The 16197-nt window shown below is 38.6% G+C and overlaps 1 protein-coding gene across 5 annotated transcripts in view; it reads left to right on the forward strand.

The window, feature by feature from the left end:
• The first annotated feature begins 9 nt into the window (after positions 1-9).
• Positions 10-16197, forward strand: part of CFAP97 (cilia and flagella associated protein 97) — a 35686-nt gene continuing 19498 nt past the window's right edge. The window contains exons 1-4 of one of the 5 annotated variants that reach the window (XM_026847065.1): positions 10-78; positions 9580-9671; positions 11290-12165; positions 12255-12326. In XM_026847065.1, coding sequence (XP_026702866.1) covers positions 11307-12165; positions 12255-12326 — 931 coding nt within the window. In that variant the 5' untranslated portion in view covers positions 10-78; positions 9580-9671; positions 11290-11306. Of the gene's footprint in view, positions 90-447; positions 759-9579; positions 9672-11289; positions 12166-12254; positions 12327-16197 lie in introns of those variants that run through there. The other 4 variants (XM_026847067.1, XM_026847068.1, XM_026847069.1 and 1 more) reach the window with 4 other exon arrangements.

Genomic DNA, 16197 nt, shown 5'->3' on the forward strand with positions numbered 1-16197 from the left:
TAAGAGACAGGTGGGAGGGGGCGATAGGCATTTTCCTCCCCCCTGCCTGAGGTGATTTTTTTTGCCAGATCAAGCAAGGTGAGAGGCGTGTGTTGGTTTTATAGGTATATATAAAAAATTTCTAAAAATCATTATGTAATTTATATGTTTATTATTTTTAAATTTTTGTCTTTCTCCTTGGGTCCCTGCCTGAGCGACACGTACGTAGGTGTCTCCCAAGCATGTCGCACACACTATATTTGGAGGGCTTTGCCTGGCGTTGAGCTGCCAGAGTTTAGTCATGCCGCTGCAAGACGTATTTTATGCCCTGCTTCAGTGCCGTGCCTGCCTTCTTTGCTCCTCGGGGGGATTAGAAAAGAGGTGGGACATTTTCTTCTGAGGCACAGACCCTCACTGGTATTGTACTCGTCGGCTTTGGAAGAGCGTTACCGTGTCGTGCGTGCCATCCCTAAACTTACCAGGCTGGGAGGGATAAGTTGAAGCAATGCTGAGAGTTCAGTGAAGTGTTTTGGTTGGGTGTAATTAGTAGAAATTAAGTCAGCTGAAATAACCGTTGTAAACAGCTTGCTGCGAGCGGCTTAAATCATTGCAATAGTACATTTCTGCAGTTTCCCCGGGAAGACAGTATTGTAACTCCCCGTGTCATGCACAGGGCTGTGTTCTGCACTAACAGTTCCCAAGGTGGGGCTGTAGTTTGGAAAAATACCTACCATCGAATCTCTCGGCCCCTGTGGATTTGTATGGAAATCACAAAAGAGGTAACTAACTGTAAATCCTGGCCCTTTCTTGGGCCCTTTCTTGGTGCAGCCCCTGCAGCAGAGTACTGAATTCATTCCAAAGCATCTCACTGAGATGGTACAACCAACAGCAATGTATGTCATGCTGGTGAAGCTCTGTTTTTCTGGCATTTTCACATTAGGGAAACTGGCATTTTAAAATATAGTTTAGCATAGCTTCTGGCACAACCTAATTTAAGGTCATGTAATTTCTATGCCTTTCTAAAGTTTTTCCCTTGCTGTTCTGTTAAAAACAATTTTAAGAAACTGGTTTTATTATAGTATGTACGTGTTTACACTTGTTCATTCTTACTATAAAACATACCTAAAAAGCATCTAGTGTTTGCATTTGGACATGTATTTATTTAAAAATTGTGTGGTAAAAATTTCTGTGCAACATTCATAGAAACAGCAGGGAAACTATGTGGCATGGAATGAATATAACAGTGATAGCAGTGCTCAGTTTCTTTTGTATCCCTGCTTTTGTCTGTTATGAGATGCTCAGTATAGAGCTTACATTGTGCACACTTTTGCTTCTATGAAGAAACAGTTAATCTCTTTTTCTTGGATGGAAAGCAATCGCTGGAGTTGTCAATGGAGAGAGAACAAAGTTCCACAAAGTTAAGTTATTCACAGGAGCTATTTGAAGACTAAAATGAAGTCATCATTACTAGAAAATTAGTCACCGGACATTAGCTTAAAAATGGGTTTGCAAAATAATTAGCATTCAAAAATAGTTTCCAAAAATTCAGGCTTGGCTTTTGGAATGCTTCAAGCTCTCCCACCACTTTTTCCTGTTGTTTTTGTAGTGCATATGTTGTTCCTTTGTATTTTCTCAGCCTAGATTATAGAATAGAGACCAGCAAAAAGGAAAGAATAAGTAATTTGGGGACATTCTCTTACTTTTCTTGGGACTTAAAGCTTTTATGACCTACTGGGATTTTTGTCTTGGTTTTGTGCTTGCCCATGGTTTTGCAGGGTGTTCAGAGGGTCCCATGTTTCTGCATAAGACTTACGTGGTCTCAGAAGGCCATCAGGACTGCAGAGCCTGTTGAGGCTTTGGAAGTGCAATTGGCCAATCCCTTTAGAGGCTTGACCCAGCAGCACGTACAGGTGGTTCTCTGAGGAGTATTTCAAAATTTGCAGGATGAGTGGCATATGCTCTTCCATGGCATAGGTGACAGGAGCATTTATAAGCTTTTAAAAGTCTGCCTGCTTGGATGACATAATAATATACCTGAAGCTTAGAGGAAGGAGTCTGCAAGTGACCTGGCTACTAGTTGAGCCTAGGTATCTCCTAAAATTCATAGGAGATGGGCAGACCATTATTAGCATGGATGTACATTAGTGCTTCCACCAAAGCTGCTTTTAAAGTGTTTTAATTCTTTGCTTCCTGGTCGACTCGTGATGGAATGGTCCAAAACATGACCTGTGTTCCTCGACTAAGGTTCTTCCCATCTAAGAATCTAAACTGGTGATTGAGTCACAATTCAATGATGGGTCCTTGTTGTTCTTGAAGTGTTTAATTTTAATAACATCATAAACACTGTAACTTCAGGAAACCCATATTATGTTGAATGAAAGGGAGAGCCCTATCTTTCAGCATTTATCTGCTTTTCCATACTGGTATTTGTCATCTGAAGAAACGAGCAAGTCACAAAAATGTAATGCAAGAGAGGATCTCAAGAGACCTTTACCTCACTTGCCCCCAACACACATTCTGAGGAAAGATAAAAATACTTGGACTATTCCTAAGTGATATTTGTTTAACTGTTCTTTGTATACTGATTTAATGACTGAATTGCTGTACTTTACCCTGATCATCTGTACCAGACAGTGCTTGTTCCTCTCACATAGAAATATAGTCACTGAAAATTAAGAGTTGCATATTATTTTCAGTGGCTGTGGAGAATGTGATCGCTATCTCTGTAAAACGGTATTTTCCAAACTGTGATGATGTGTCATCTGTGGTCACAAAACTCGTATCTATTTGATCTGTGTGGAAGCATGTCTATGGAAGTGCTGAGGGAAATGCTGATGATATGCCTATTTGTGCAGTCAGGTCACTAAAGACACTAAATCTGTAACATTAGAAGCGTGAACAAACTTCTAGTTCAGTGAGCATTTCCATTGGAGATAGTTCATGTGTTGTGCTCCTTAGTAAGGGTGGCCTTGTATTCTGGAGTGTGCTGTGATTTATCTGCTGCTGGATTCGGTCAGTAGTTCGTGAAATGGTGTAGTTGCTTCCTTTGTGATCCTGCTTCAGGACTGGCACAAAATTAAATGCAGAATATGCTGAGGTTAAGTGACATGTACACAGTATAGGTGGTCAGCTCTTGGATGAAAGTTTCAGTGCTGTTCAACTCTACCTTCGATTTAGTTTTGAGGTCTGGCTTCCCAACTGTAGCAGATGTCCATCTGTAGATTCTAAACGTTTCTGGGTCATATCTCTACTGTGTGCAATGGGTGAGGCAGGAGCAGAGACTGAGCACGACTGGTCTGTTACAAGGTGAGAGTAGGGGGAAAGTTACTGTACAGTAATTTCGCCTGTATTTGTTGTTTCTCATTTACTTTTAAACTGATGAAAGAGGGGTTTTGTGCCTCCATGTAGTTTCAAATGGGGAACAATCAATGGTGGTTTGAGAGCTAGAAGATATACACAGAGACCTTTACTGAGGTCTGGGTCACCCTTGGGCTGTGCTTCTTTAGACGATTGATCAACACAGAAGCATTGCTTACATGAAGCAGGGGAAGTGATGTATCCATTGTCATTTGGAAGGTGGTAATACCTGGCTCCCAACAGTCAGCAGTAGTTGCTTGGATTAATCTCAGCAGATCGCAAGGGATCTAATCTTTTAGTGCTGTGCTTGGAGCTCAAGGAAGGCACACACAGGTAATCCCTCACCTGGTGTACCACGATGATGGCACACGTAACTCCAGCCATTATGTAGCAAATAGTTTAATAAGAGGAATTGTTTTCCTTTTTTGCATGCCATCATGGACTTCAGATGTGGACAGCCTGGTTGGATGCATGTTGCCTCAGTATTTATATCTTGATGCTGGGCAGAAATACTCTTCATACATACACACCAGTACAGCAGGAGCAAGAAAACTCAGCTTCCTTCTACCTTACTGTTCACCCTCAGTATCTGGCAGTAGAGTCTGTCCTTTTCTGGGTTTTTTGTACCTGTATACAAATAACTTTGCTGCCAGTAAGTGTTCAATATCTGTCTATGTTATCGAAAGACTGTGGATGTGGGTCACTTTTGGGAAGGGTCAGTGACCAGTTTCCCCTTAGCATCTTGCTGCCTTTTTGGTCCCTGAAGTAGCTGGAGGTGGGAGTCTTTCAGGTAGTGAGAAATGGTGTATGGCAGTAGGCCCATGAGACTTTGATGTGGGTGGTGTCATTTATGCTTATAGAGATAGAGGACCATATGAAGGGAATTCTTCCAGAAGCTGCTGATGCTTTTATCAAATAACATATGATTCATTATTTTTGATTTTGATTGTAAGTTGCTTCTGTTCCCTCTGGGTTTCAAGGGTTTGCTGGTCGTTTTCTTGGGATTCTCAGCAGTGAGTGACTACCTGTGGGCATCATCACTCGGGATGTCTCTGACTCAACCTTTCTGCTCATGAGGTCACACGGTGACCTTTGCTGAAGAGCAAACATGTAATGTGTGTGTATGAGTGAAGTCCTGCAGCTGCAGATCCACACCTCAGCATAATGTATCACAGCTTTTCATAGAAAAGGAATGGCTTGGGTTTGGCTCAAGAGGACTACTTTTTCTTATTTTTTCTCTTTTTTTCTTTTTAATTTTCTCCCTTCTACATTAACTTGAAAGCCTTAGCCTTACAATTGTCTAGAGCTGTCTGATGTCTGATGGTCATGTGCTTTTGTTTGCTCTAACAGATGATAGCAATTGACTCTGTTCCAGGACTTTCTAGTGCCCATTTACTGAACTGAATTCTTGCTTGAAATAGCCGGGAGACTCAGTGCTTTCTGTTGGAATCCTTGTAAAAGGTCTCCAAAGTACTTTGGAGCATCTCTGCTGGGTCTACCTCTGTCTGGAGGCCTAACTACCATTCTGAGGGCTTAGAGGTTTGGGAGTTACTAAACTACCTTTTGCAGCAAGCAGGGAAAAATCTTGTCCTTTGTGTCCAACAGTGAGAACCAGGGGGAAAGAAAAAAAAAAAAGAAACAAACAAAAAAAAAGAAACAAAAAACAAGCAAAAAAAGCCAGAGGAAAAAAGGCAGCGATGGCTGGGTATACTGACCCCATAGATTTTAAGTGGCAGGTCTTCCCTCGTTCCTCTTGTGGAGAAAGGATAGAGAAAAAGACAGTGAAAGGCATTCGAGCCAGCTGCAAATCAACTGGACAAGTGGTTTCAGATGCCATAGAAAAAAACGGTAATTCCAATCTGAGTTTGAATTAGGTCCTGTCAGATCTCATCTGTGAGGGACAAATGGTGGTTCCATGGCTTGTTCAGTTTACTCAGTTCAGGCGCAAGCCTACTACTGTGTCATGAGCAAACAAGAAGTTTGTCATGAATCAGCAGTAAATATTACATGTAGGTTCTAATCTGAGCAAAGGGATTCACCCCAAGGTAGCTATGTCTAGGTGGCTGATCAGCAGCAACATGGTTACCCGTAAATGGACAGAGCCAGATTTTTCTTGGAGGTGCATCATGGAAGGATAGTAGTTGCAAGACATGACATGGTAAATTTTGATTAAAATAAAAAAATCACAATGAAGGTTGTTAAGCACTGGAGCAGACACCCACATAGAACATGAACATCCTTGGAGTTCTTGAAAACTTGGTTCGACAAGGCCCCGAGAAAAACTGGACCCAACTTTGAAGCTGACTCTGCATTGAGCAGTGGATGGGGCTGGATAATGTCCAGAGCATTTCTTCCAACCTAAATTTTTATATGATTCTAATTCCAGCTCCTGTCTGCATCGTGGTATTTTGCATAGTAACTTGCCTGTGCCTCAACCAGCCCTTCCATCTCAGGGTGTAGGAACAGGTCCAGGGCAGGATGTATAACTGCATGGAGGAGTGGAGCTTGAATAGCTTTGTAGTTTTGGAGTTTATTCTGAGCAGGAGTTGAGGCTTTGTGTTTCGTAGATTGGTTATGAACCAGTCATGGTTTGGATTGGGGAAATTGGTACCCCAGTTTGGAGAGCTTATGCTGTACAGAACAACTGTAGCAGGCATTGTGCTCTGAGCTTGGAAAATTAAGAATATCTCCTAACAAGCTGGTTGATTCATTCATGGGGGGTTTCCCTCAAGGGAAGTACTTTCCCAAGAGATGTTTTTCATCCTTTGCAGGCTTTGTTGTTTCCTACTAGCAAAAATGAAAGCTTTAATTAAAGAACAGGTAGGTAGGGCTGGTTATGTGTGGTTTGTTACATGGCTGGAAGCAGCTGCACTGGTTGATCTTTACTACTGTTGATGGTATCTGAGAACAAACTAAGTTTTGGGTTACTTTGTTTTACAGGTTTTAAGACTTATGTTTCCCTTTGTGACTAAACAAACCCTCCAAAGTTTGTCTTTTCTAATTGTCTTAAAATTTTTATTGCTGTCTTCTAGACATTTTTGAGTTTTGGATTTTTTTTAATGCCTCAGCCAAAAATGGGAGAAGGGAGGGAGAAAGGGGGGTGGGGTTTGAACTGGTATGTTTTTACATGGTAACTTATTTAATGATTGTTATTTTTGAAAATGTTAGTCAGATATGTTCAGCATTTTCACCCTCTCCCAAGTTCACCGTACAAAGAGGTGATTTGTCAGTCAGCAGGTTTAAGGGGGCAGGATCCTTAGCCAAGGGGCAATAATGAGGAAATAGAGGATTTTGGAGTGTTCTATCTGCCATTGATAGTGTAAATCTTTTAATTAAACCACTTTAACCTTCCAACCCTTTAGCTCTCAAACACTTGTTTCTGCTTTCTGAAATCGGCAGGGTGAGTCCCTGTTCTGAAGAGGTAGAAATCTCCAGCTGAAAGGAGAGGTGCCATTTGTGGGAGCACTTACAAAGCAATATTAATAACCCTAAACCGGAGGGTGATTTATCGGAACCAAATACAGCATGATTATTGCTTCTGATACTTTACGTATATGTTTGTTAATACATCCTAAAGTGATGTCTGTTCCTTTCTGTTGCAGGAAGCATTGCTGAGTCATTTTGAGTGTACTATAGCTGTGCTGTACAGTGGCCTCTGTGGTGATGCACAGTGTGCGTACAGTAACATCAGAAATTTCTGATTCAGCCCACCACATGCTTAAGGGACTTTTTTCCAGTTTTATTATATCCAGAATTTTAAGATGTCCTGAAAGTTTTTAGGGCCTTCAGAGGATGTATAGCATACAAATTCAGAGTGTGGTGTTCTGCATGCTAGGAATTTGTGTGTTACTAGATAGAGAAAAAAAAGACTTTCCTCTCTATATGAACTGTCATTTTCCTCAATTTTGAAAGTATAATGCTTAAAAGAAAGTTGATTACTACTTGTAATGTTCATTTTTTTTCTTTATGTGATTTATTTCAGTACTCTGATGCATGTATTTCAGATGGTCTATATTTAAAAAAATAAAAGATTGGTTGGTTAACTTCAAGGTGTAACCAAGGTTCAAATAGCTTCAGTCTTTACATACTTAATGTTCTTCATAATTGTTAGTTTTTAACATTCAAAAAATGTTACCAAAAGGCAGTATATGTTCAAACGCAAAACCTCATCTAAATCTATATCCTCACTATATCACTTTTTATGTACTATCCTACCTTTGTATAAGATACTTTATATAGCAGGCCTTTAGGCATGGCTGCAATTAGGCATTACCTAAAAAGATATTTCAGGTGATGCTGCAGTTGGCAGGGGAAAAAACACTTGCTAAATTTAATGTGAATAAGGTCTTGAACTTTGTTTAACGTAGAGGAAGATGTTAAAATGCTGCTTGTCCTTTAGGCAGTGCAACAGCAGGCCACGGTTGACCTGTGCCAGAGCTGAGTGGTCTTAGCTCTTGCAGTGGCCGGCTTGTGAGATCATGGATGTGGTCTCGGTAGGTGGTCAGATGCTCAGTGTATCAACCTCTTGATGAGAAAGTGTGGGTCCCTGCTGCCCTGACAGCCAGAGTGTTTGTTCTCCTTGGCTGCTTGACCACTGCTTTCTGATCTTAAATGAGTCAAGCTTGGTGTTTACAGGTGAAGGGATTAAAAAGTGGTATAAACTAGGAGGAACTGCAGTGAGGAAGGGACAAAGACAAATGGGTGTGCTTGAGTGGGATGATGGGTGGGTGTTACAAGAAAAAGGGGGAGAGAGGTAGAGAATTACATGGAAAGAGAAAATACTACAATAAAAAAAATCTGACAAATAATTAATGATCAACCTGCTCATTTGAGTTGATCATGTTTCTGTCAGTGTTTCATGGCAGAAAGCATATTTTTTTGTAAATAAATACAATAATTAGCAGTTAATCATAAGTATTTGATGCTAATGACAGTTTTCTTGGGATTTCACATGTTGATTCTGGAGCCACTTGTTGATTCTGTATTTTAACAATTGATAACAGAGTTCAGTACTTCTCACAGAAGTAAAATTACACTCTGCCCTGTATATAAAGGGGTGTGTGTGTGTGTGTGTGTGCGCGCGCACAGAGAGACAATTTATTAAGGCATGCTTCTTCTGTATTGCTGCTGCTTTGCAAATTCCAGCTCCCTTAAAGACATTCTAGATGCATGAGGGGAATAGAATACCATCTATTAATCTATTTATTCTTGTTTGTTGTTAATGGAAACTACAAAATTAATTAATGCTTAGTTTGTGAATGATTAAGAGTGTCAGTGACAGATATTGGCCAACACAGCATGTGCCATTAAGGTGAAGGCTGAAGTCTTTAGGGAGTTGTGCCAGCAAAGTGGAAGGACCATTTGGCAATAAAATGACTGGTGTCGCAGTCAGACTGCTAAACTGCATTTCTCCTGTAACAGTGGTTGCTGTCCATGAATCAGTTATGGTTCAGGCTTCATGGAAAACAGCCCACTGGCAGGTAAGCTGTTCCTGAGTCAGGCAGAGTAAGATGATGTGCATTCCTTGGCTGGTGCTAATGGTGGAAAGGACAGTACAGGATCTTTGCTATTTTTAATCACCTTTTGCCACTGTTTTAAGTTAAATTCCATCCTCGAGATTGTGTTCAGAAAAGCAGCATCTGAAAGTTCATGACATGACCATGTATTCATGCTAGCTGATGAAATACTGATAGTCTCCTTTGCAGGAGTAGTGTTACTCCTGCATGTATTTTTTTGTTTATTACACTCAACAAAATTTTATATTTCAAGCTGTACTAGTTGTTCTGCACCCACCTGCAAACCTGTTTTTTGCCTTATGTCCTTATGTTCTTACATGTAGAACAGTGCCAACAGTACATCAGATCTATGTGTTTGACACAAGTGGAATACACCACATGCCTACTTTTGCCAATCAGTCATAGTCTTTCTGAAGCTACAAACTGGTGACATGCTAGTGCCTTAAGTAATGAAAACCTTGCATCATGGAGAAGGAAGGTTTTTAGTTTAATTTTAACACTGTATTTCTTATATTAATTTTCTTCATAGAATTGACTTTGCCCAAGTTGTACCTGCTAAATAAATAATTCATGATATATAGTCTACAGGTAATGCCAGAAAGTTCTGCTTGATTCCCTTCTGGTTTAGGTTACATGAAGTAGAAAATTTAAATGTAAATAATGTGTTACTCTTCTGAAATTTTTTGTTATACATGTTTTAATATATCCAAATACATTGTCCTTTTAGGAAGCTGCTCTAGGAGAACTTCCAGGAGTTCACATGACAGTTGGGCATTGCAGACTATGCAAGTTGCCTGAAGCCAGGGATCACAAGAAGTGGTATGAATATGAAAAACTTCCAAATTCCATGTAGCATATCAAATTAAGGGTTCCCAGGTGTTTTACTCCTTTGTTCTGTTGCTCTTGGAAGAGCTAGGTGCTTTAAAGAACTTGTCTTCATGGCACTCTGCTTCTATTGTTTAATAGCATTTTCAGCTTTATACAACACCTAACCTTATTAAGTCTCTTCTCGGTTCTTTGGCTTTGTGAATCTTAAAACCACAGGAGATTCCACATCTTCTGCTTTTAATGTTGTGTTTTTTGTATTTTTGTACTTGTATTTCAAATTCCTGTAAAACTGAGTATTATTTGGGAAGTGGCAAGATAACTGAGTGACAGACCTTTACAAATTCTGTATTTTAAAGTAATTTTAGCTAGAAGGTTTCTCTGGAATAGTCTTGCAGTTTCTAAGCAAGTTTAGGAATTCCTTTTTCACCTTTGTTTGCCATAGCAACAAACTATATGTGGTTTAAGTAAGACCATCCATTTTGTAAAATATTCTGGTTCTTCCGCCTCGTTGCTTCCACTGTCTTTGTTTTTGGTTTAATTTGCTTTAAATTATGTTATGTATTTATTGATTTCAATTTAGAAAATTTATGTAAAATCTGCCATAAATAGTAGGAGAAAAGTACAGCTGGCTAGGTGGGAACCACTAGTTTTTGATATTGGCTAATTTTGTTTGGTTGTGGGGTGTTCGGTAGTTTTATTTTAACTCTGTATATCCTATTAATGGGTGGAAACTCTGGTATCCCCCTTGCCACATACATAGGATCCAACACTGTATTATTTCTGCAAGAAGTATGACCCAGAAGGAGCAGATCTGTAGAGCATGATGGTTAGCTTTGAGGACCTGATGTCCACACTATATGTGTTTGGGCTAGCCATAAACTGTTTCCATGCCCTAGATGGTGACTGCTGATTGAAGTGCATTAGTTTTGTGCCTGCTGCTCACTTTAAAGGTTAGTTTCATTTAAAGGAATTGCCTTTGCTCACTGTGCTATGCAGTGTGAGTTAGAGGACTGTCAAGAAAAGCAGGCTCCTGATCCAAACTAAAACATTGACACTGACATACCCTACATCTATTACAATTTAATCTATAGAACCACAGATCTTTTGATGTAAAGTGAAACTGCTCATACTTTTAAGTGCTGAAAGTCTGTAGCTCAAATGGCTGTATCAGCCAAGATGATGACCACCACATACAAACAAGGTTTTTAATATAAAATCCAAACTAATGATAGCTCATTAGTGGTTCTAGTTTAAAATGGCTTTAGCTTAAAGGGACAAAATAAGACACCTCAATTGCTTGCTTGTAATAATTAAGAGTCCTCAGCTGCTAACAATGCTTGACTAATTTTCTAAGGAGCAAAAGTTTCAAAATCGTGATAAGTTTTGTTTGCATAAAGTAAAGCTTTTTGGTCTAACATGTAACCTATGTACAATAAGGTGGCACTAAATTTCTTTATAAAAATCACTACGGAGTTGTCCCTAGCAACATAACTGCAGAATTCTAAATTCTAACTAGAGCTAAAAGAGTAAAGAACAAAACTATTTTACTAAAACTGTACTTGGATCTGGTTTTATGCTAACCTTTGGAAACCTTTTGTGGTGGTTGCAGGTAGTGCATATTTCAGAATGGACCGGTTTGAAGATGTATCAGATGGCGAAGTGGATCATGCTTTCTTTGACAGTGATTTTGAGGAAAAGAAAGCTGAAGAAAATGGTGAATGTATAGAGAAAGGAAATACAAAGGCAGCTCTTGCAGACCCTGATTTGGTTTCTAATTCAGAGGATGCAAAATGTTGTGAAGAGGAAAGTGAAGAAAAGCAGAAAGATTTGCAGAAGGATCAGTCCCTAGAAAATAGCACAGATCATCCTGGAGATATTTCATCTTTGTCACTTTCTCCAGTTGTTGAGAATGCGGGTACCTCTGGAGCAACATCTGCAGGAAGTAGGGGAACACAGAAGAATGTTCCTGCTGGAATACCCAGAATAGTTAAAGAAGGTGAAGAAGATTATTATACAGATGAAGAAGATAGTAGTGATGATGGCAAAAACCAGAAAGTTAGACCAAAGTCAGCAAAGCAGTCAAACAACATAAAAAAGGCTAGCAAAAAATATACTAATATCAGCTCTTCCTCATCGTCTTCCTCTTCCTCATCGTCCTCCTCATCCTCATCCTCAAGCTCAGATACAGATTGTTCTGATACAGATTCTGATAGCTGTTTATCAGATTCATCACATTCTTCCTCGAAGAGGAATCCTTGTAGGAATGCTCTTCTGTCTCCAAAACAAAAATTCAAGTCAGCAATGAAATTCGCAGAAGGAAAACCGAAGCTCGGTGACTACTTGGAGGAGTCTGAAGACACAGTGACAGACGTAACACCTCTGTCAACTCCAGACATCAGTCCTATCCAGTCTTTTGAACTTGCAGCATCAAATGATAAGAAACTAAAAATAAAAAGACAGGAAAATGTGAACCAAGAATTATATGGTAATTTTTAAGAATTTAAGTACAACACAAAATTTGTAAAACCTATGGGGCTGGAAAATCTAATCTTATGTCTGTATTTTTTCCATTAGATTCTGAGTTTGATCGCAGATATAGTCGAAAAGTCTTGCATGATGCCATGGACCTGAATCAGATTTTGAAAGGTGACTTTTAAATTCTCTTTTTATGAAGTATGACATCTGTACATTATTGAGAACAGTTGAGTTTTAATAGAAGAGAATGAGGTTTTAATGTGCTACATGTATTTTGAAAACAGTTGTGTGATTGAGCTGTGTTGATCTGATTCTTTGAACTCTCATTATGTAAATAGTACTGATTCAGCAGTTGAAAGAAGGAGCATGTGTTGGTATGCATGTGCCTAGAAATAAGATAGACAGGTGGGGTAAATCTCTAAGATTTGATATATTAACAAATTGAGTAATAGAACTGCACATGTATTTTAAGAAATCAAGATTTACTGGACTATGCCACAATTTACTATCTAAATTAAACCACCAACCTTTCTGATAAAATGCTGGGTTATCAACCTTCAAAATTGAAAGGCAGTCCAAAACTTCATTGCATGATAAATAGTATTCATATATTTAAACTTCTGGTACCTTTTTGATAATGAAATGGAATTACTTGAAATTATTTTTCTGAACTAAGTGTCTGACTTTCAAAATGCCATAAAGTTGAGCCAAGGTATTTTAAAGAGAAAAATAACTGCCAATCGATTTAATAAATCTTAAGAATGAAGTCTGAGAGAATTTAGAAGCTCTTTAGCTTCATTCATCACACAACTTCACTGTACGGGGTGAGAATGCGCTAGATGATCTCTGTGCGTATTTTAAGGTCTACACAGTGCTTTTGCACTTGTTTTCATTAGTAAAAGCTGTAGAATAAAAGTCTTGTCTCAAGAAATCTGCTGATAATGGGTGAGGAAAGCTTCTTACAGTCTTAAGTCTGGTACAGGTTTGCTGTATTGCGGTAGGTCTGGCATGACTAAAACCACATGTGTCATCTTTCTTCACTTTGCACCTTGCCAATCTGAGCCTCTAGTGAGTAAGAATTCAAAATATATTGTATGCATCATTTAACTTTCCTATGAGTAAAAGTGAGGATTTTACTTGTATGGAACTTGTAATGGCAAGAAAAGCAGAGCTAGCTATCAAGAAAGGTAGAACTGATTCTCATCTCTGACAGTCCTTGTGCTCCAGCAACTCTTTCATACTAGAAAAGGCTCCAACCACTTGTCAGAACATGATGTTAGAAGAGTTGTTGCTAGGCAATTGAGATTATGATGTCCTACATCTTTATTTGTTCCCTAATAGCAAAAAGCTATTTAATAACTGGTGATTATGGAAGGATTCAACTCATCCCTAAAACAAATGGGTATTATAGTTCAAAGTAAGTATGCTCAGAGATGAAACTCTGTTTGGAGGGGAGTGGAGTTTTTTCTCAAAACTGAAAAACAATTCTAAATAACAATAATAAAGATTGAGTAATGAGAAGTAGAATTCATATAGTCTGGCAGCTAATGCTCCTGATTAACGTGCATATTACTCCCAAGTGCCTCTCTAAATTGGCAAGCACGGCATAACTTAATTACTTTGGGTATTTTGAAGTTTAAATGGGGCAGGGTTATTAATGGTGGAAAGTAACTAGTCTGGGAAAATAGCAGCTAATCTTATTCTGAGTTAGTGCTTCCAGGTTTTTCCATACTCTCTCTCAAAAAAAAAAAAAAAAAAAAAAAAAAAAAAAAAAAAAAAAAAAAAAAAAAAAAAAAAAAAAAAAAAAGTGCAAATCATCCCCTTCCCTGCTGCATTAAATGTTCATCCAAACTGCATAGGCATGAACATTGCTTCAAGTGAGAATACTATAAACCCAGTCCCGAGTGCATGAAAGAGTGTTTAAATGATCATCAGGATGTCTCAGATTTGATTTTAAAGTATAATACACTTCCAGCAATCTATGCTGATGAAGCATTTAATTTATGATTTTTGTCATGTATGCTTATAATATAGCTGGGCCTAAGCATTTACAGCAGTTAATGCGAGTTTAATTTCCCAAGGTCCTCAGAAACTTGCAGAATTTCAGTGTGATCTGTTACTGTATTGTTTGTAGGGGGTATACAGTAACTCATTTATACAGTTCTGTGCACTGGTAATTTGAACATTTAGGAAAACTAGAATCTCTTGTAATAAAAAAGAATCAGAAGAACAAAGAAACGGAAGAAATCTGTTAAAAGCACATAGTATTCAAAGAACAAGTTTTGGACTGGAACAGGTCTGGTTATTAAACAGTGAAGTAATTTCTGTATTTTAAAATCTATTTGAAGCATTTAGAAGAAATGTTGCAGTTAAATTAAAAAGCAGTTGGAATAGTTTTTCCTTTATTTGCCTTTGATACATACTTGTGCTTATATTGCAAACTATTCATTGTTAAAAAATCATTTAGATAAAATTTATCATGCTTTTACATCTAAAGCTATGCTTGTTCTTGATAGAAGCCAAATCTTAAGTTATGCTATTTTGAATAATTTAAAATCTCACAAATAACATAATTCTGCTTGGAAATCTCAGTCTCCATGCGGTATACTGCACTTTGAATGCTTTTTAGGTGGGTGTTGCTGTGCAGCTTTATCACTGATTTTAGAAATATTCTTTAGTGACCAGAACTCTGAAAAAGAGCTTGATAAATATTTGTGATAACACTTGGTTACTACATCTGAAAGTTGTCATTTTGTGTGTGCTGTTACTGAAGTGAGCATTCATTACCAGGTACTGCAACTTGCTGTGCAGCCTCCATTTGCTCTGTGGAAAATAACTGAACTAGTTTTAGTCAAAATGGCAGAATCTACTCGGTTAACAGTAGTTGGGGGCAAAGTGAAGATTATGCTTGAGAACTGGAGAGAGGCAGGTTCTGCATGTTGCCAAAGACAAAACATATGAATGTAGGCCTTATATTGGCATTTATTAGACAGGAGTCAAGCCCTGTTTCAAAGGGAAGGAAGAAGTACACTAAAATGTGCAGTTTTCAGAACCTGAGGTTGTTTGGCTATATTGGCATGGCTTGGCATGCATGTTGATGTAGGAGGGGCATATGAACAGTAGAGTGCTCTTGAGAGCAGATGCAGCATGAAGGAAGACAGATAAACATACGCAGTGAAGAAATGGTGGAGCCCAGGTATCCATAAGCTATCATTTAATGTAAGGGGTGCACACTCACACTGTTTCAGTTGTAAGGAGATCACAGTTTGCAGTGGGAACAGTATTACTAGAAACTGCAGGCCATAGTGAAAGCAGAGATGGTGCAGGGTGGATGGATAAACTCAGAACATTTTGGATCGATCTCTGTTGTTTAGTTCTATATCAGTCCCGTGGCTTAGTTCAGGGTGGTTTGGAGTTCAGGTGGAGGGAGCACCTTCCCGCTGGAGCAGAGCCTGCCCTGCTTGCTCGTACTGAAGCCCCATGGCTGCAGAGCCTGCAGTACTAAAACCAGCCTGGCTCATGTTACAGTCTAAGTCCACCTGGTCCATGTTGTTCAAGTTACTGGATTTAGAGCTTATTAATTACTCCTGCATTGTGCATAAAAATTTTTGGGTTTATATGTGATACTGTTTCGGTAGGTCTAAAGTGATTAATTGTTTAATGGTTCTTGCTAGTGGTTTTTACTTCTGTTCATGAAAATCACTTGCTGTTTGGGTGGAATGCTTATTTAAAATGTATATAAATGCTAAGTATATGATGCTTGAATCCTCTCATTTTTACAGACACAGAAATTGATATTTAGGAGGCTTACATCATGTCATTATAATGCTAAAACTGATGTCACGAGGCTGTCGTCATTATGATGTATGACTATAAGAATTATTGTAGCACTGTGGAGTCAGAAACACTACTTAGGAATTTAAGTATTTTAATAATGTGGCCAACAATATAGGTACTCAAAATTTTAGTTATTCAAGGTTAATAGGGTTTATATTTTACAGACCTCTTCTTACTCTTTATCTCTCTTTTTCCCACCACCTGC

Source organism: Athene cunicularia, assembly GCF_003259725.1.
Source record: "Athene cunicularia isolate RWA chromosome 4 unlocalized genomic scaffold, athCun1 chr4_part1, whole genome shotgun sequence".
NCBI lineage: Eukaryota > Metazoa > Chordata > Aves > Strigiformes > Strigidae > Athene > Athene cunicularia.